Here is a 22,572-nt window from a genome sequence, read left to right on the forward strand (position 1 = left end):
CAAACTGTACCTTTGTCTTTCAAACAACACATGTAAAAATTATATCACACACTTAATTACCTAACCGCATTAGCATAAAGTCAATGATCTACACTAAAGCGCTCCACAGACTCAGAGTATTGTACGTACAATATTGTATGTAACATATCTACGTTATTTAACCTATTGCCATTATATTTCCAGTAATGTTTAAGTTCTAACGAATGTTTAATGACGAAAAATCGATAATATGTTACATATAATATCTAGCAGAAATATATTATCGATTTTACGTCATTAAACATTCGTTAGAATCATCCATAAAGAATCACATGAACTTTTGACATTTTCATACATTTTCAGCATGTTGCATCGGTCATCCCACCTGCGCATGCGCAGATTATTGTTTGATTTGTGTCAGTTATCATCGTTTTGAGTACCAGATTATCCTTTGTTTCATTTTGGAGATACATAAATGTGATACATAATGCCGCTTTGGTGGCCCAAATGTTGGTTAAATCAAACAACGAAAACTTCGCGTATGCCATAAAGGCAGGTGAAACTGTTATGGTTTGTCACAAAGTAATTTATCATTTTATCATAAAGAAACTGACTGAAACTGAACTAAGGAACTGGAAAAATCTTGAATCACAGGGAAGACTTGCTGACCTAGAGAAAGCAGATTATGCATGTTCGATGGAGCATTTAAAGAATGGTGAATTAAGTGTCGACCTGATTAAGTTTATCACCAAAGCTAGACTCCAAATCGCTGAATCAAATTCATTGCCCCATGTAATGTTTCCTCAGGTCAGCAAGTCGTGCCCTCTTTGCAGAAATCCATTTGATACAATTTCACATGTAGCGAACGGCTGCATGCAATTTCGTTACAATTACATTTCAAGACATAACCGGATCATCAATATCCTTGAAAAGGAAATTAAAAAATACAACAGGTGTGATATCTACCGTGAAAAGATCATCTCAGGTGCCCTGATCACGAATGACGATGATGAAATTGAATTCGCAAACATCTTTCAGGACATTCAAGCAAGAAAACCAGACTTATTTCTCATTGATCACGAAAACATGAAGTGTTTCATTTTGGAAGTAACTTGTCCTTTCGATGCTTTACAACACAAAGTTCAAAAAGTATACTCCTCTTTGTAACTTGCTCACATTGAGCGGATTTGATTGCAAAATCCTTGTCTTCGTGAGTGGGTCACTCGGCCATATTCATCACCGTTTCCGAAGTGGGTTGAAGAAACTTGGCTTCCCCTAACGTGTTGCCAAGGCTGTTGCCAAGTATGCTTCTGTCAGTTCCATGATTGGAACCAATATTATTTGGAGACTGCGATACAGGCTCACCAAAATCAATTAATTCTTCCTGTTCAATTTCATGTTGTTTGTAATTTATTCATGTAATGATTTATAATGCTGCTTTGGTGGCCCAAATGTATTTGTTCATTATTGAATAAAAAATTCGTATGTATGTATGTGGTTTGAAAGACAAAGGTACTGTCTTTATGTGATCATAAAGAAATTCTATCCAAATATTCATTAGATGGGGTCAAAGGTCACCTTTCATTACATACTGACCGCCCCTCGTACCTTCAAAATGTTTTTACAAAGAAAAAAATGGTAAAATAACGGTATGTTCACACATAAATTATTGTTGTTACCCAGTGTATACAATTATGGCATTTTTTTAATTGGGTCAAAGGTCATTAAGGGGTCACCTCCGCTCCGAGACGAAATACCTTCAAAATGCCTCTTCTGTCACAAATAACATAGCAGAATGACGCCACTTATACACAATCATCGACTTTAGCCAGTATCTATTGGATGTTCACATATTTCGGGTCAACGTTCATTAAAGAGCCAGATTGAGGCCATATTTACATTGACATTAGACAATGGCTATGAGATGTTCAGTTGTTTGGGGCCAAAGTCATTTAGGGGCCACCACGGCTGTATTCGTTGTCTTAGACCATTAGACCTTTGCACGGCCATCATTTTTAAACGAGGTTCTACTCGCAAAGTGCGTTTCTTGTGTGCGTACGCCGGTCAAACGCGAGCTTTGCAAAATCCTTCCAGCTTGTTGCTATAATGAAAGACAAAGATTAAAATATTTTATATTATATTTGTCAATTACGATCCTTGATTGGTTAATACAACTTAATAGCGCGTTAAAGGAAGGCCGATTTATCTGGTGCTGATCAGAGAAAAGGAATAGCAGAAAATGGCGAAAAATTACGTACATTTTCAAGGCAAAAATCAACTTTTCTAGGCATTGTTGACATGGCCGGTGCATTCGCGAAAGAAAGTTTCCTACTATAAAGACCTAACTTTGGAGATGGTTTGTATATTGAAGGGGCAAAATTAACAATTAGGCGTCCGGTTATACCGCCGCGTTCAGCAAGTCATCATCACGACACTTGTAAACAAACCGAGCTTGAGTTTGATTGTCAGATGACGTCAGACGCGATAAAATCTTTTTATTCTTGTCTTTCATTATAGAATAGCGCGAGGAAAGGAAATGCACATTTTTTGCGCATGCGTTTGCAGGAGACCCTCGTTTTGGTAGCAAGATGGCGGATCCGTGCAAAGGGTGAATAGCTATATATTATATCTAGTTCATTTTGTTTTTCACAGACCGCCCGGAACTCACTGCAGATGACACTGAAGAAAATTTAAGTATTTTGTTATTCTGTAATTATTTTGTTTCATTCAAACTGTTAGATTAAAAACGTTTCCTTATAGCATATGCGGTTGTAATCATTAAGTGCTAGAACATAGGTAATGGATAATGGATGTGAATACCCAATGATGTTATAAATCTCACTTCGATGATTTTTTTCCATCTGGAAACAACAACACAACAAAGTAATCTTCCGGATTATTATTTTACAATAATACGCGTTGTGTATACAATTTCAGCCATTATGAGAAACACAATATTGTAAGAAAATACAGAAAGGGGTTATTTAGGCCCCGGTACTTAATCTCGCCGATTACCTCTGCGTCGTCTCGGACCATTTCGATGGCTCTCCTGCGGCTTGCAGTTTCAAGCCGCAGCACGCCGATGAATTAATACAGTGTGGCCATATCCCTGGTTGCGAATTCGCGAGCAGTTATAGGCATCGAGTTCGCCACATCTGGCCATCTTCTTGCTCTGCGGTTTGCCATTCATTACTCAAAACCTTTATATTAATGTGTATTGTAGTACTTACTTGAGTTTACTCACAGTGAGCAATTTGCGGATCAGTCGATATAATACGGTAAAGAATCAACGCACTCAAGGTCATTAATTTGTAAAGGTAATGTTATCAAGTGTTATAAGTCGGTTGCGAGAAATGTAAGAGTTGGGCAGATAGAGCCGATGAACGGGTAACTTAACATGGCTTTTCATCGGGCAGACACACATTTTGTTAGTGCATATCGCAACAGTATTTTATTTCTCAGCATAGGCGCATCGGCGTGGGTCTGCGGCTTGGGTTCCGGGCACGCCGCAGAGCTGATCGACGAGATTAAGCACCCAGGCCTTAGGGGTATTTGACCCTTTACATAAAACAAAATCATTTGAATAGCAAACTATGTTTAATATATAAATCAATAAGCACTCAGAACGCTAGTCACCCGTTATCTATTGTTATACAGGCCTCACTCAGTCATTTGTTTAGGCACTGGAACCCGATCGAATTGGGTGTTAAAATGAGCAAAATTGTGCGCTTCATCTTTTCACGTTATATAACATCAATTTTCTCGACCGAATGAAAAGCAATAATTGTTTATAAAGTAAAACAATTTACGAAACGCTGATGATGCGCAGTGATTAGGCCATCTTAATTTTATAGTTCGTTCCCAAGTTAAGTTGAGGTCAAGTTGCAGAATATTTATTGAGATTTGCGCTTTAGGTTATTTTGACGTCTAACGATGTCAGACGTGAGATTTTTATGTGGTGGAGCAGAACATAAAATAAAACAGCGAAAAAAACATACTGAAATGTACTCAATCCAGCGGGAAAAACGCTGAATATAGATCATTGATTGAAATTTGAATCCGTGGAAAGGTTTGCAAATGAGGGAGTTTTGTAATTTTGTAAAACAAAAAGCATGTGATAGCTGTTTTATTCCTCAACCACACCAATGTGACAAAGTTCCCAATAAAATTGCCATTTACTATTAAACGAGATGACATTAAATTTTATACTTAAATAGACGTCTAAACTGAAACCCGATCAACATGGATACTACATGGCTACTACAGACATGAAGCCCGATCAACATGGATACTACATACATCTGAAGTTTAAACAAACGCCTGAGCTCGACGATCGAAGAAAAAAGAGGGTAAAAACCATCTATGACAAATGCCCATATTTCTTTTTAAACAATCTGTTTCTTGCAAAACATTTAATTAGGTTTTGTTCAAATTTGAAAACCTGCACGATATTAGAAATGAAAGCTTGCGTGTAAGATGATGCTCGGTACTTGTAAATATCTTTTTACGTTAATGTTGATATAAATGTTGCCAGAAGAATTATTGCATAAAGAATTCCAGCTGGAATGTTTTAATGTTTTTAAAAAAATTCCAAGAAATTGTAATGCAAAGTTTAAATGTTTTAAAACTTGAACATTAATGTTGCATGGTATCAAATATCACACGTAAAGCTGTAAGCCCTTGATCATTGTCATTCTTGGCTCATATTTTGCGCAACCTAAAGAATTAAGTTGGAAGGCTTCCAATTGAATATATGAATACAAAACCCACCCAAGTCCATACGCTGGCCAAATTTAGTTAAGCATGGGAAATTGTTGCTATACATAGGCCTGTCATATGTATGAAAAAACAACTCAAATTCATCATCTGTGTCGAAGGAGCATGTGAGAAATAGCATGTATGAAAGAACCACCCAATTCCATGATTTGAGTCGTGTAACACATTGATTGAAATCCAGTATGTATAAAAGTCCACTTGTAACACATTCATTGCTAGAGAAAAAAAAAAAAAAAAATGGGTTTAATAAAGGAACGTGTGTGGTTTATATTACATGGCAGAATGCTTATCAACGTTATACATACCTGTGTGCTTTATTCCAACGTTGTTGTCTTTGTATATGATTCAAAAAACCACCCAAGTCCAAAATTTAAAATGAACCCTACGAAGTCCCTGAAATGCTAATTGTCATACTTTATACAGTTTCATCCACTCATTTGCACGTAAAAATTACCATATTGACCAGGTAAATCTAACTTAAGGAATTAAAATGATACACAGGTTTTTCTCTCAAAATCACTTCCCATGGACTTGGGTGGGTTTTGTATTCATGTATTCAATAGCAGATCAAAGTTTTCTTGGACAAACTTTTATTCATCTTCAATGAAAGCATGAATAACCAAACACCGTCGGATTATAAAATAGATAATATGGACTAAATTTAATGAGATACACAAACTTTAGGAAGCGGTGAGCGAGTATGAACAAAGCGCCTGCTGATCAAACTTGGAATGAACTGCATTGATGCGTGCGTTATGTAATCGTTAATTTCTTCGTAACCAATCAACCGAATAAAATAAAATTTTCGTATGTAATGCCCAATGCAATAGGTTATGCGGTACATTTTAATTGTTTTGATTCTGATTTCTATTTCTCGACTTACGTTCAATTTTTTCTGTGACAGCCATCCCGAACATTTCAACATAACTCTATGATCAACAAATAGAAGACTGCCACTTAAGTAGTGATTATTTAAAAGTATGATTTATATATATATAAATTGTATATGCACTTATTGTTTATGTATCAATCATATTTTACTTTTAATTTATAAAGACCAAATATTGTTAACTTAATCAAAAAATGTATTATTGTTGTGCATTCGTGTGAATTTGAGTAAAAGATAATTTTGGCCTTGAGTCATTACGGCTTAAATTTTTCCATGATTTATCATGTATAGTTAACTTTTTTGGGGTTAAAATTGAACAAAATCATTAAAACAATGCATTCCCCCCAAATATTTCACTGAGGTATAAAAATGCGTATTTTTCGTTCACAAATATACATCTCCTCTGCAAATATGAAGTCCACATTTAATTTAGTTTCAAAGTTATAGCTATGTATTGATATTCACATTTTTGGTAAAAATTGTTAACAAAAATCACACAAACTGAACATTTTAACCTAAATATCTCAGCTCATGTCACTTTTCAGAAATTCCAGCCGAGTTAAACAGAAAGATGTGACTCTAATGGTTAATTTTAACCAGGTTGGCACCGTTGTCTAAAAATGTTGCACGGAGATCTTAACTAGAGCAGATAGACCGATGATACTATCCTATATTATTATTCACCGTACATCTGACATGCACACAAAATGATATTCCTATTATGTTATCCCTTATTATTTGAAAACAATTTTCTTCAGTATTACTCAAGCCTTCTCCAATCCAAGAAAAAGGGCAAAGCATATATTTTAAACGTGATGGGCGATGAACAAGATAGAATTCGACCTCGTGAAGGATCCGAAGTTGATTTCCAGAATATGATTCACCTATTCACAGAATTAGGTTACGATATCGAAGCATACCGGGATCTGACTGCTAAGGTAAGGGTAGAGCGCTCCGAAAAAACAGACATTAAAATCGGTTTGATAAAACAAAATTATACTTATAATAATAAAAATAGAATAAAGCAATGATACTGATAATAAAATAAAAGCTAGAGATAACTAATAGTCCTCGAACACGCATTTTGAAGGTATTTAACCCCAACACAAAAGGGACGTCGTAATGACCTTTGACCCCAAATCTGTGAACACCCCAGATATACTGGGTAATCACAATCCCAGCAAACACAAAACGTTTTCGACATCATTTGCAAAAGGTTACAAAAGGTTGTTAGAAAACGTTTAAATGTCGGGTTATATAAAGGGTATATTAAGGGTATAAAACGTTTTCATAACATTAAAAACATTTCCTGATAATCAACTGCTCAGCAAACACAAAATGTTTTATAGAAAACGTTTAAATGTCGGGTTATATAAAGGGTATAAAAACGTTTTTATAACGTTCCAAAAACATTTTTGAAAACTTGATATAAAACATTCTAAACAGAATGTTATTTTGGGGTTGACAAAATATTTTGCGAAAAATGTCTGCCCGAAATATTTGCAATAACGTTTTAAAAACGTTTTCATGACCTTTATATAACCCGACATTTAAATGTTATTAAAACGTTTTGAAAAATACATTTAAAGAACATTTGGAAAAAATATTTGCAAAAATATTTACAATAACATTTTGAAAACATTTTAAAAATATTGTTGTAGTGTGTTTTCATACAAAACGTTTTAAAACGTTTTCATTACCTTTATATAACCCGACATTTTAATGTTATTAAAACGTTTTTACCGAAACCAAAAGCCAAAATATAACTTATTTAAAACGTTTTTAAAACGTTTTTGTGTTTGCTGGGATACGTGTGTGCAAGTTCCGTGGCAGAAGAAGGAATTTGAAGATTTTCGATACTTTCCGCTTTAAGGACCAAAAACAACAATCCCGGACCTCCTTTTTTTCAAAAATCCTCATCACCTCACCTTTCTAAGGTATGGACGAAAAAGAAGTACAATGAGGGCATCCGATTTTCTAGAAAACGTGAAGAGAGATCTTAAGTAGGCCTATTATATTGGATTCATAAATAATTTTTCAGGCTACGCCAAGGAATTATTGTGTTAAAGGGGGCACGCAAATTCTATGCATGGTTAGTAAAGGCTTCTACTTCAAACAAAGTATTATCATGTCGAAAAGGTATCCAGGCCTATAGTGCCCCGTGCCGCCCCGCCTGCTCCAAGCGCGCATAAGAGTTCCGCAACTGTTGCAAATGGATAGGTGAAAAACAGAAATGATTTTGATTACACTACTACAACAGCAATAGTACTGATTTAAATATTGATATTGATATTGATATTGATATTGTTAAAGCTCTGCGCCCGAGAGCATACGATACAGCATTTGCACCTCAGTGCTTTCGCCCGTATTGAGAGGTTGCGATTTTTACGCCTTGGTGTTCTCCCGATTAAATATTCTATTTCCACCTCATCCACGAAATCGACACCTGTCAATTTTGTTATTACACAGAAAATCAATGACACTATTGACCAATTTGTGTCCAAGTTGGACCCTGAAGTCGCATCTTCGGTTGTTGTCTTGATGAGTCATGGTAATGAGGACAGGATTTACGGTGAAGATGGCCAATACGTGAATACCGGAACAGTTGTGAATAAATTCATGGCAAACAACTGCGAAGCTTTGAAGGACAAACCAAAACTTTTCTTTATCCAGACATGCCGTATAAGTATGGAAACACTTTTGTTTATTAAGTTTTTAACAATATACAGTCCGCAAAACACTAAGGGCCGTAAGCACAAAAGAGTTAGACGGTCTAAAGTTAGACCTAGTCTAAGTGGAATTTAGTTCCAGGAGAAAGGACATTTTCCTTCACATTTGCTTAATTTATTTTGTATTATTTTTTAACTTTGCATTTAAATCTTTAGAATTTGCTAGCTATTCTAGGAAGGAAATAAGAGTAAAGGACCATTCCTGATGGACCTTAATTCCACTTAGACCAGGTCTAACTTTAGACCCGGTCTAACTCTTTTGTGCATACGGACCTAAGGTAACAGTGAATTGTTACCCCTGTATAAACTAAACAAAGGAAGATATGTCATAATTAGAGCTAGCAGCCAATGGCTGCATCTTTTAGCTCGGATTTAAGGCCTTATTTGTTACAATCGACCAAGAAAATAATAAAGACTCGATGATCCAAAAACCCAAGGAAGATTTAATATCAAAAGTTGCAGTATTGCTCCATTGCATGCCCTATTGATTTGCGCCCGATGGATGAGGTCTGAATTCATATTCATAAACTATTGTAATTATCAGCATTGCATAATTCACTTGTTTGAAGTGTGCACGCGATTCACAAACAAAGTTGTCAAAATCCGTGAAGAACTTTTGATCAATCATTTAACACTGATTATGTAAATACGGTGTGTAGTTTTAGTGAGTTCTCCCAGGTTACTGAGATTGAGGTCTCCATTTTGGTTACTAAATCTCCTTCAAAGACGTGTAAACTTGACAGCATACCCACCTGGTTAATGAAGGAACATCTAGAGACTTTCCTTCCGGTTATTACCAACACAATATAATCAATGCATCTCTAAAATCTGGAGTGCTCCTCAAATCTCTTGGCAATGCACTTATTACTCCAATTCTTAAGGGGTACTACACCCCTGGCAAATTGTTTGCCTATTTTTGCATTTTCTCAAAAATTATGGCAAATTTGTGACAAGTAAGATATGTATATTATAGGGGCAAGGACTACAACTACTGCACTGAAAATTCAGCCACTCAAGGCAAGTAGTTATTGATTTATTGATCAAATATTGGTTTTCCCTCATTTTTGACTGTAACTCCGCAACTGTTGTCTGTGCTGAAATAAAATTTCCAATGCAGTAGTTGTAGTCCTTGCCCCTATAATATACATATCTTACTTGTCATCAATGCTCTATAAATTTTGAGAAAAATGCAAAAATAGGCACAACATTTGGCAGGGGTGTAGTACCCCCTTAAAGAACCATCTTTGATATAAAATTGGACGGTTTGAACCCAATTCTACAAATTAAATGGTCGAGCTATGAGTTTCAAAATATTGGACGAGACGTAGTCGAGTCAATATTTTAAAACTCATAGCGAGACCAATTAATTTGTAGTATAGTGAGAAAAAAACCATTAAATTTTATCATTATTATGTTTTCAGAATCTTGGATTTTTTTTTTTAAATTTCAAAAAACAATAAAAAAAATGCACTTACCTTCTAATTTGCGCCAATCAGGGCGTTCAATCAAAATAACACTCCAAAAAGTCAAGTGCAAAACTCCAATGCAAAACTCGTAATAGTTTTTAATTTGATCAATTGTAATTGATCGTAACGCTGCAGTTGTGGAAATTCATACTTGTGTTCCTATTTTCTTGTTTGCTTGACAACATATAGTACTATTACTAGTACTACTGGTAGTTGTACTTGATACCTGTTGTTGCGGTTGCGGCAGCGCCAGCGGTGCTCGATCTACTACTGCAGGCAGGAAGATCTACGCCGCAATCGTCCATCAAACGTTGCATCTGCGAGTTTGTAAGTAATAACTCTGTTGCTTCATCAGGCTCATACCCAGTCTCTGAGTGTGGAGACGGCAACGGAGCGAACAATACAAAGCATCTGATATTTTCTGCTTTTTTGCATCATTTGGTCGACCAATAATAAGTCCTGATGCTGGCTTCGTTTGTGTGTCCCTACACGTTGCAGATATCCCTTGCTGCGAACCCATATAAAACCAGGGCCGTCGCTAGACCATTTTCTCAGGGGGGGGGGGGGAGGGGGTTGTCGAGAAATAAATGTTGCTGGTATATGGTCGGATTTACATTTTGCTGGCCCTTCAGCAACATGATTACCACCCCTGGCTCTTCGGATAGAAGACACCCCTCCCCCACACTGTAAACCAAGTTTTTCAAGCGCGAAAATTTGCTATATTAATCCTAAAATTCAAAGGGGGATGTACCGGAGTCACCGAGCCCGGGCCCAAAATGTCCATATTGTCCCACTGATCTTCTAATAAAAGAATATTACCGGGACTAATTAGATTAGATTTATTTAGATTAGATTTATTATTATCTTTTCACTCATTACATGATACAAGAATAATACATAAGAATAATACATTATAAAAGATATCAGGAATAATACATATATAATAAACTATGGAAATGCATAATACAACGATGAGTGAAGGAATTACAGTAAAGGCCCTAAGGCCTGTAGCTCTGTAACCCCTTGATATAGGTATATGGCATTTATTTGACATGGCAGCAGGTTAGTAGACAACAAAAATGCCGAGTCCAACCAACCAGCTGTCATGTCCATCAATGACATATCCTATGTTAACATTTAAGGAAAAACAATTTTTCAATGCTAAAATGAACACAATTGAGGACAATTGTGGGTACTAAAATAGTGCCAAAGGAAGATGTCTAGGGCTTTTTACATCTTTTGGTTAATTTAGTCCGGTATTTTGATCCAGCTCATGAGTTTTATGCTTATTCCGGGCATCAGAGGTGTTGCGCTAGCACTCATGTTTATGATTTACATAATAGAAAGGACAGAATTATAACTCTCATTTGTGAGATTCGTGATCGTGTCAAAGTTTGAGATGAAAAAAAAAAGGAATTTCCGATGGGGCCTCCTGCAAATCTACCCACAGAATGGGTTTGCCGAGATCAATGCGCGCGAATCGCGCGGCAATTTGGCAGTTTAACGCTAAATGTTTCAAAATGGTCTTAATATTTTGTCTAAAAAGGAAGATACAAGTCGTAAATTTTGTCACAACATTTCTGCCGACTGAGCAGAGGAGGGGACTGACTTGCCACCATGCCCTATGGCCATTTTAACAAGTATAGTGAATCCAGCACCTTTTGGTGACATATGCTACAAATGCGCGCGAAGCGCGGGAAAATTTACCATATTGAAGCTAAACCAGTGGTGAAGTGTGGTACAAAAGTGGAATTAATTCGCGCGAAGCGTGCAAAAATGTCTTTCTAGGTTTATATGGCCAAATGTGAGGTTAATTTGGTCATTGCGGTGATTGTATGGACCATCCCCCTATCAATATATCATGATATATTGGATGATTTATCCCTCATTACCCCTGGGATCTACACCTATGCATATGGCTTATCTCCATTGATGCTGATGAAGGGCGCGGTGCAGAAGGGTGATGAGATGCACACATATTTTGTCGATCTTGCAAAGTCATTAGTTCTATGTCCACATCATTTCAACGCGCCTGACCAACATCATTGTAGGCCCATTATACCAGCCCAATAGGGCCTATATTACGAACTGAACGAAGCTTTCTCCCCTCCCCTCCCTCTCCTCTCCTCCCTCCTTCCCCTTTCCCTCCCTCTCCTTTCTCTCTTCCTCTCCTCTCTCTTCCCTTTCTTTCTTCCTTTCTCTCTTCCCCCCTTTTTAGGGATCGACAGGGGGGGTTGTCGCACCCTTACCCTCCATGGCGACGGCCCTGCATTTAACAAGCCTAGTGATGCAAGTCGCTCTTAAACTATGATTTGTGTAACGACTCGAAAGACCTGCGGCTAATGAAATCTTAGACATGAAATTCCCTAGAGTTTTCTCACCTACTGGTGCATTTCTATACCTTGGCTTTCCACTACTTTCTGATCTAGACCGGATCGGCGCCTGGAATAATGTGTTGTTGTCTGGATAGAGCTTAGATAGATACTTTTCAAACGATGCCACCGGACAACGTTCCGTTTTGGTTTCATACATTCTTCCACCATCGACGCGACTCTTCATGCGGTCACCTCGTATCTTATTAGTCACCCCATCCTTGCACTGATAGACGTAACGTCTGCCGTTGGCATCCGTAGCGATGGCCAATTGGTATTTTGCAAGCTTTGTCAGGTTCTCGCGTCCTCGGCGACAGATGAAAAACATCAACTCGAACGGCATGTCTATGTCAAAAAATCCCGAGTCAGATTCATAAAGTTTCTCCTACACCTTCCCTCTTCAATGTTGCTTGATTTGCCGCAAATGCCAGGTTTGCTTGAGCGAAAACTGGTTCTGATATAATATTAACTGTTATTCCTTTCATTTTGAGGTGTCGATTCAAGCCAGCTTGTATGTTTATCAAGCTCCCGGTTATACCCGCATGCGAAGCATGAACGGGTATATTGCCATACTATGGTCCTTCTTCTCCTCCTCCTCCTCCTCCTCCTCAATCTAACACATCATTCTGTCAAGCCTAGCGCTAAAACTACAAGGGCCCCAGGGCCCATATGTGGTACACTTATGGGCCCTACCCCGTAGATTTATCCTTTGCACATATTGGCCCCAGAGGTCAAAGGTCACGGGCCCCAGGGGCCCAAATGTGAAAATACAAAGCATGCTGTTTCTCATCAAATGAAGCAGCCTCAGGGTCCTGAGTTGGTACACTGATAGCTTCAGGGGTACTCTATATATACAAGTATACATGAGTCCCATATATTATGGGCCCTAGGGCCCCCAAATGTTAAAATAAGAGGCAACTGATTAACAAGGCTAGCTATAAAACGACAAGGGCACTAAGTTGTAATGTGTCTTCTGCCCATTTTGGCCCCAGATGTTTAAGGCCGGTCGTTTCTCGGCAAATAAAGTAGCTACAGGGTTTAGATTTGATACACTAATAGGTCTTCAGCATTATATTGTTATATGTATATATGAGCCCCATGTGTCACATAATATGGGCCCCAGGGCCCCAAACGCTATAACGTTATTTCAACATAATGCACATGAGCCCCATAAGTCAAATATTATGGGCCCCAGGCCCCAAATGTTAAAGCAAAGGGCCGGCCATTTAAACCAAATAAAGCTGCTTCAGAGCTCAGAGTTTGTACACAGACTGCACCTGAGAATTATATTGTTATATGTACATATGAGCCCCATATGTCACATAATATGGGCCCAGGGCCCCAAACGCTAAAACATAGGGCCAGCCGTTACTCAATAAATAAAGCAGCTACAGTGCCCAGCTTAATTCTACTGAGAGCACTTGAGAATTATACTTCAACATGTGTACATGAGCCACATAAGTGAAATATTATGGGCCAGGGCCCCAAGTGTTAAAAAGGGCCGTCCGTTTATCATCAAATAAAGCAACTTCAGGGCTCGGAGTTTGTACACAGATTGCACCTGCGAATTATATTGTTAATAACACCCACCCCACCCCATTCACAGACAAAGAGCGTAATTATAATAATATAGATGACAGAAACGTTAAGGCTGTTCCAGTTAAATTACATACCCATTGCTGTTCTATTTAATTTACATACTCCCTCTGAAATGGCCACAAAATAGGCTGTTCCATTTAATTTACATACTCCCTTTGAAATGTCTGCTCCGTTAATTTACATACTCCCTCTAGAATAGCTTTCCCCTAATCAAATTGCAATAGCGTATTAGGCCATGTGTGAAGCGTTAAGGCTGTTTCATTCAAATTACATACCTTTGGCTGGTTCATTTAATTTAAAATAGCTGTTCCATTTAATTTACATACTCCTGAAATGGCTGGTCGATTTAATTTACATACTCCTTCTGGAATAGCTTTCCCCTAATCAAAATGCACATTCTGAATTTCAATCTATCAAATTGCATAGTTTCACTGTGAATAAGAGAGACTGACAACAGCGACCTATGGAGAGTAAGAGAGACGACTCCCCTGGGAGGGGGCCCGAAGTTGGATGACTTAACGAACATAAACCTCTTGCCAGAACTACACCCACCTACCGAGTTTGAGTTTGAATTGGACATTCAGTTTTTTCCACATTTATTCGTCTAATTGGGCTACTTTTTACATTTTTTTATTTTAAGTCCTCAGCAAAATAAGGACTATAAGTTTGTGTACACCGATAACATGCGGGTGTAGCCGTATTTGTGTACAATTATAAGGCCCTCTAGTTCTCCATCAAACACATTATGTCAAGGCTAGCGCTAAAACTATAAAGGCCCTGTGACCCATATATGGTACACTTATGGGCCCTACCCCGTAGAAGTGCCTTTTGCCCATATTGGCCCCAGAGGTCAAAGGTCACGGGCCCCAGGGGCCCAAATGTGAAAATACAAAGCACGCCGTTTCTCATCAAATGAAGCAGCCACATGGCCCTGAGTTGGTACACCGATAGCCCTAGGGGTACTCTATATTTACAAAAATACAAGAGCCCCATATGTTATATATTATGGGCCCCAGGGGCCCAAATGTTAAAATATAGTGCAACAGATTGACAAGCCTAGATCTTAAAGTACAAGATCACTAGGGATCATATGTGGCATATGTGTGGGCCCTAAGTTGTAAATGTGCCTTTTGACCATTTTGGCCCCAGATATACAAGGCTAGGGGCCCCAGGGCCCAAATGTTAAAACAAAGGCCCGGCCGTTTCTCAGCAAATGAAGTAGCTACAGGGTTCAGATTTGGTACAAAGATAGGTCTTTAATATTATATTGTCATATATATTGTCGGGTGCATCATATAGGCCTACTGGTCTATCTTGAATTTTTTACTTTTTTGAGAAAATTGGTATATAGTTCTTTTTTACAGAGCTCTTCTAATTCAACAAATTGCAGACCTAAATTTTTCCTAAATAATTAGTTATAAAATATTAAATTTGAACTATCTATGATTTTTACAAAATACGTATTTCACATACTGATCTATCTCGAAAAACACGCATTTATAGAAAATCGCAATTGAAAATCTTCGTATGAAGTTTACCTATCTATAATTTAATTAGACTATGGAATTTCATGAAAGTGGCTTTAAACTAAAGCATATAAACTCCTCAACAAAAGTTTGGAAAGTTTTTTCAGGCATCTGTATTTCAAATTATTTGTGACATATTCATATCGTGTGCCATATCAATGGATAGCTACAATACTCCCCTATACAATGACACCCCATTTGAAACAATAACACTTTTCACGGATGAGTACACGCCTTGTGAATATAGTGGGGTCTCACACAGAATTTGCCAAATTGGGCAATATTCTGTGCAGCAAGCTGCAATCCTTATCTTCACAATCTGGGACCTAATGCAATCCTTCAAGATGACACCGCTCGCCCCACAGAGCCACGGTAGTCAACGACTGCCTACAGAATATGGGAGTAGAGCCAAAATGGCCTGCCATCAGGTCAGAGCCGGGGGCCAGACCCCAACCCGATTGCACAATTGTGGGACCAGCTTGATCGTGCTGTACGTGCCAGAGAAGCCCACATGCAACCACATTGAATGACCTGCGACGAATTCTTGTTGAAGAATGGAATGCCATTCCACAGTAACGTGTAACCAGGTCGGTGAGCAGCATGAGGAGAAGGTGCCTGACTATTGTGGCTGCCTGTGGTTTTTCCATCCCCTATTGAGGTTAGTGGCTAGCGGTGTTTGAGCGCAGAATAATGGTAAATTTGGCAAATTCTTTTTGAGCCCCACTACATTCAGAAGGCGTGTACTCAGCGGTGAAAAATGTTATTGTTTCAAATGGGGTGTCATTATAAAGTGGACTATTGTAGCTATCCAGTGATATGAATGCTATCCTGTTCCATTTAATTTACCTACTCCCTCTGAAATGGATGTTCCCCTTAATTTACATACTCCCTCTGGAATAGCTTTCCCCTAATCAAATTACATATAGTGAATTTCAATCTATCAAATTGAATAGCTTCACTGTGAATAAGAGAAACTGACATCAGCAACCTATGTAGAGTAAGAAAGACGACTCCCATGGGAGGGGACCCCGGGGTCGGATGACTTAACAAACATAAACTTCTTGCCAGGGCAGAACTAATGTTTTTTAAAGTAATTTAAAGCAATAATAGTTCATGGTTCAGAACTTGGCCATGCAGTGTACCTCTACATGAGTACATGGGTATATGAGTCTCATAATGTCAAATATTATTGGGTACAGAGCCTGGGTCCGGGGGCCCAGATCCAGGGCCCCCAAAATGTTCCCCCCTCCCAATTGACCTGTGCACCTTCCTTTTTAGACCTAAAACACCATGTTTTGGGCCAAAATAGGGTAAAATTGCAAAATTTTGTCCGCGCGAAGCGCACACAGGCCCTATATTATAGCAAAATTCGCCTTCATTTTTTTCCGTGCTTCACCCGCAAATGTCATATTAAAATCGAAAACAAAATATGCTCGACTCTCTCTAAATTGTTATGCTTCTGCCGCAATCTTATATTAAATTATATTATATTTAAATTAAACTAACCCACTTGAGTGCATATATTCCTTCCTTACAGTGAGTTTGGGGTCCTCCAAATTTGTCCGGGCCCAGGTGCATAGAAGTAGATCCGGGGGTGTGGGGATGGGGATAAATCCCCCTTTTGCATCATATTTTAACAGTTTAGTTTCAAAATGGCAACATTTTTCGCGCGCTTCGCTCGCATTTGTGTCATAAACTTAAATTGTCGCCAAAAAGTCCTGGATTTAAGATTTTTCCCCAACCCCATCCCTCTTATGTTAAAATTCACGCGTACCAACGTATTGGCTTCGTATTCCTTGAGATCAGATTATGACCATTAATCTGGGATTTTGCTTGCTTCTTGACTATCAAGCAAAAACATAAAAACAGAAAGGAAATACTCCCTGTTATTTAGTATCGTTTAAACACTGACAAATCTGATAAACCCTCGAATTGGGTATAGAATAGTATGAAATTGCAAATTTTCGAAATTTACCGAAATATTATGGACCTACATCAACTTTTATTTCAAATAGTATGAAATGGAATGAATGTTTGCGCACTACGCGCACGTATTTCATAACATTGGCCCGAACTAATGATCACTATCAAATTTTGTTCTTACTCTCCTCCCGAGAGTTCTGGTACGTTCTTGATTTCAACTCTTTACCATTGGCCCCCAGGATATTTTGCTGACAGGGCCGTTTTCCTTAAATCCGCCTCTGAAGGGATAAACTGTACATGGGTATAGAGGCCCTGCATGCTTTGATCGATTGGCTCCAAACAAAGGATTTGTATCTAACATTGGGGGCCCTGGACCCATACTAGATGACCTACTTGTATTTTGAGAATGTGTAATGCACCAATAATATTCTTAGTCCTGATTCTATAGAAATTGTATTCCCAAATATTAAATTTGGGCAGCTAGGGCCCTTGACTTTTGATCTCTTGCTGTGGCCAAAACGGGCAAAATTTAATGTTATAATTTAACTTTTCAGGAATCATAATATGCAGGCATAAATAGAATGTCCTCTTGCATGCACGGGCATATATAACCTTTTCAGTACTGTTCTACCCACCGGAAGTTTGAACCTTGCAGATAACAATTAAAGCCCAAAAAAAAAAAAAAAAAAAAAAAAGCATGGGGCCCTTTGGCCAAAATAACAGGGGGCCTTGTCAGCACTTGCTGACTTGCTGACAGCTTAAATCCGCCACTGCAAACAAGTGAATTATATAATGTTAATAATTAAAATATTTTATGGATATGAATTCGGGCACAAATTTTTGGACCACGATTAGGGTGTGTACAATGGGACCCGCCGCTCAACCATATTGATTAGCACATAAAAACTAGCGCTGTGCTTTCCATTGATTAGAAATGAAATGAAACTTTTGATTTCGTTACTTCCTTGGGTTTTAGATCCCTGTTTCTTTAATTTTCAACCAATTTCTCATTTGAGGTCTTAAATTTGAGCTAAAGGGTACAGGCACTGGATGTTTGTTTTAATTTTGACATTTTTATCTTTGATATATAGAGGTGAACATAACTGGTACCGTAATATTTTTGCGCACTGTAGAACTAAGCATACATAAATAGTTTAGAAGCGTCATTGTGAAATAAAAAGTATCAATAACTTCTTCACTTTTACACATGTATATTTATTTTGAGGCATACGGTATAATTGAATATATGAATACAAAAGCCACCTAAGTCCATACTTAAACCAAATTGAGTTGAGCATGGGAAAGTGTTGCTTTACATAGGCCTGTCATATGTATGAAAGAACAACTCAAATTCATCCTCTGTGTCTATTGAGCATGTGAAATATAGCATGTATGAAAGAATCACCCAATTCCATGATTTGAGTCTTGTAACACATTGATTAAAATCCAGTATGTATAAAAGTCCACTTGTAACACATTCATTGCTAGAGAGTGACTTTTGAAAAAAAAATGGGTTTAATAAAAGAAAGTGTGTGGTTTATATTACATGGCAGAATGCTTATCAACATTATACATACCTGTGCGCTTTATTTTGTATTATCTTACTAGTGGTAATCTCATTCTAACATTGTTGTCTTTGTATATGATTCAAAAAACCACCTAAGTCCAAAATTTAAAATGAACCCCATGAAGTCCCTGAAATGCTAATCGTCATACCTAATACAGGCTAATCCACTCATTTGCACGTACAACTTACCATATTGACCAGGTAAATCTAACTGAAGGAATTAAAATGATACACAGGTTTTTCTCTCAAAATCACTTCCCATGGACTTAGGTGGCTTTTGTATTCATGTATTCAATTGTGTATATCCATATTTTGTTTCGTTTTTGAAGACACTGGAATTAAATTGGGTGGAAGGATCGTTGCGGATTCGGTCAAAGTAAGACCGAATAAAACATCGATGTTCAACGCAGCTGACATATATATAGCAAATGCAACATGTGAAAGTAAGTTACCGTGTTCGCATATTTTAAAGCTCGCGTTCATTTTTTTTTTCAATTCAGGAATCATTTCTGAAGATTTACTATGGTTACCGTACTTCGGTTCACTGAGCCTGATAGGCCTATTATTCATAACATACCGTTATAAACGAATCCAACGAGCCAAGTCATGGTCAGGATTTGGTCGGCCATGACTGGGTCCCCGCAGCACCAAACTGGTATTGTGACTGCCCAATTGGGTGGATTAAAGCCGCTTAAACTTCGATATTAGATTCTTTTGTGTTGTAAACTGTCATTCTTTTGTCTACGTGTAACACGGGTGATATAATGCAGTTTAAAATACCCTCCAAGGCCGCATCATTTCACATTTTAGGTGAGATGGAGCCGACGGGGACCCAAATATGGCTGCCATTGAGGTGTAAGAATGCGTGAAATTGGATTCGTCTATAGTTTGATCAGCTCGTAATAGGAGGGAACCGTAGGCTTTTACCACTACGCCAAAATGTAGACCCCACGTTAAGAGTTCTATTAGTTGGCCTGTCTGGTCTACGAAGTTATGAAGAATACAGAGAAGTAAAAACTGAAATAAAAACTGCTTTAAATACATTTTCATTGAAGAAACTGTGTTGTCTCTTTGCTGCGCTTGCTGGAATATTTTTGCGCCTTGTATAGGCCAGTTTGTCACTTGACTTTACTGTCTTCTTGAGGTCACATTGGATTCAATGTGGTGTCATAATGTGCGGGATTAGATAGTGCATCTATTAAAAAAACCAAATTTACACCAATATGGTTCCGTTTTGAAATTGTGAATAATTATTTTTCCAAGTGTAAGGATACTTATTTGGCGCAGTATATTAACAAACAGAGACTCGTGTAAGGTATTGCGTGCAGAATGTGCACGACTCAACTCGAGAATGCTTAGATTTTAATTCTTGACACATAATCATATTCTGGAATTGTCTAGCATGTTCACGATAATTATTTTCAGGACATTTTACTATATTAAGCAATGGTTCCATTTGATTTAGGATATGAGGCACTACGTGATACAGATACGGGTTCTTGGTTTGTGCAGGCGATAGTGGAGGAATTTTTTGCTGGAGCTCACGAATACACTCTTGGTCGACTGATGAATGAGGTATGAAAACAGACATATTTAAACACGCTGTATCTTAATGATTGGTTCTTATCAGATTTGATGGTTTGTAAAGCTTTTTTCGAATGTGTGCTCCCGCAAAAAATACACATAAAAATGAATACCTGAATAAAGAAACGACCCATGTCCATATTTGAGCAAACTTGAGTTTGGCATGGGAAATCGTTTCGTTTTCATACAAAACTATCATGTGCACACAATGAGAACGACAGACCCAAATCCAAATTTGATAAAGCTTTTTTTTTTTTTTTACAAACGATTTGTTTAATATCTTGTGCCATTTGAATATTAATAGGGGCTTTCATATGATAATCTGAGTGGAACAACTTCTCATGTCGAAAATCAATCAATTGATTCATCGGTAATCTTTAATATCAAAATTTACTATGTCAAATCAATTAGAATGATATAACCAACATATTTAAACAATTGCATGTTCATACTGTTTATCTGGTGTTTGTTTTCACTCCAGGCGATAAACCGAGTAAATGGATATGCACACCTCAGACGTCAGCAAATAACCACCACCATCACCGTAAGGAATGATGTGTATTTTTATCCGAAACGACCGAAGCGCAACTTGAAGGGTTACAGGGGCGTAGCAAGCGGGGGGACAGGGTGGCCAGGGTGGACGGAGTCCATGGGAATCGTGTATGATTAAAGCCATGTTCAAACGCAGGGCCGAATTTACCAGAGCCAGGCCAACATTTTGAAGCCCAAAACTCACCAGTTAGGCAGAGTTTCCTCTTCTGGAAACATTATATTTTTTTTAAAGTTTTCCCCAGAATACACTGCCTTTAATCTAGGTAGTCCTATCTTAAAAGACAATGCTTTTTTTTTGAGGAAGTTTGTTTTAAGTTGACCGCCTTTACTGACAACAAAGATGGTTTTATTTAGATAATGTTGACATATTTCAAGTAAACCCACATTGTACTTTGATTCTTTTAGAATCTTCTTACATGGAGAGGTTGAAAAATGTTCCCCATAATTATTACTATATTGCGTAATCCTAGGGATACGACATAACAAATACGGACGTTCTAACAACCTTATGACTAGATAGCTAATATAAATATGCAACTTTCTATCAGAGCAAATAAATTTCTGTCGTGTAATTTTAAGTAATTAGTGTTTTAGTTCATTTAGTCATATACACTGGACCATTTTTTTGTAGAATGTAACAAACTAGTCTAAAAAACACTTATTATAATTTTGAAAACATAGAACTGTGCTTATCTTAATTTCTATAGCTCCTTTTGAAACGTTTATCGCTGATCTGTTTAGGTGTAACGAAATAAAATAGGTTCTTTAAAGTAGGACTACTCTGATTCTCCTGCAAGGAAACTCTGCCGAACTGCTCACCGCGAGGAAGGCATGTGGAGACTACCTTAAGATCGACAGTGGTGGCAGAAGCATGGTAAATTAGAGGGAGATAAGCATTTTTGTTCCGATCTTACTACATGTAGGACATTTGCGCGCGAAATTTTAACCCAAAATGAAGGTGAATTTTGCCATGTAAAAGGCTTGTATGATATGCGCGAAGCCCGCAAAACTTTGCAATTTTACCATATTTTAGTCCAAAACATGGTGTTGTCGGGCTAAAAGGAACATGAGGGAATTTTTATTTTTTAAAGGGGGGGGGGGGGCTAGCTGTAGTTGGATCGGTTGCACTACAAAAACGTCGGTGTTAAAAGCAACACCAAGGGTGTTGATTTTAACATCGGGGTGGGGTTCTGAGAGGTCCACACTTTTTGGTGTTAATGAAACACTGTCAAGTTTTATTTTGACACTACGAAGTGTTATTTTGACACTGTATCCTGGTGTTAATTTGATCTTTCTTCCGGTGTTAATTTCCTATTCAACGCCGCTGGGTGTTGATTTGTGGTGTAAATTTAACACCACTGAGTGTTGATGGAACATATTCAACACTGCGGCGGTGTTCTGCGAGGTCCACACTCTTTGGTGTATAGAAGTGACACCGGTACGGGTGTTGAAATTATCATCTTTAATCATTGCTAATATCTTAATCAATGAGCGTGAATTGTTTCTGCTGCTTCTGTTGGTTTCCACCCAAATAATAGATCACTTAGATCTACAAAAAAGGTCCATGCAGTGTACATTTAAGATTTTGTATTAACAAATGGTGTTAATCT

General features: G+C 37.8%; 1 protein-coding gene across 1 annotated transcript; it reads left to right on the forward strand.

The window, feature by feature from the left end:
• The first annotated feature begins 4,197 nt into the window (after window positions 1–4,197).
• Window positions 4,198–21,599, forward strand: LOC140144869 (caspase-14-like). Its single transcript, XM_072166670.1, has 6 exons — window positions 4,198–4,328; window positions 6,403–6,582; window positions 8,114–8,330; window positions 19,156–19,269; window positions 20,292–20,401; window positions 20,892–21,599. Exons 1-6 carry the CDS (start codon window positions 4,233–4,235, stop codon window positions 21,078–21,080), a joined length of 906 nt encoding a protein of 301 aa, XP_072022771.1. The 5' UTR covers window positions 4,198–4,232; the 3' UTR covers window positions 21,081–21,599.
• The last annotated feature ends 973 nt before the right edge of the window (window positions 21,600–22,572 follow it).

This window comes from Amphiura filiformis, unplaced genomic scaffold, assembly GCF_039555335.1.
Source record: "Amphiura filiformis unplaced genomic scaffold, Afil_fr2py scaffold_89, whole genome shotgun sequence".
NCBI classification, from domain to species: Eukaryota; Metazoa; Echinodermata; class Ophiuroidea; order Amphilepidida; family Amphiuridae; genus Amphiura; species Amphiura filiformis.

Bases quoted from the DNA above. Each gene is read 5' to 3' on its own strand.
- LOC140144869 (XM_072166670.1), top strand. From the start codon at position 4,233: ATGGCTACTACAGACATGAAGCCCGATCAACATGGATACTACATACAT. The intron at 8,331-19,155 runs GTATGGAAACAC...TCGTTTTTGAAG, and splicing joins TATCCAGACATGCCGTATAA to ACACTGGAATTAAATTGGGT. The intron at 20,402-20,891 runs GTATGAAAACAG...TTTTCACTCCAG, and splicing joins TTGGTCGACTGATGAATGAG to GCGATAAACCGAGTAAATGG.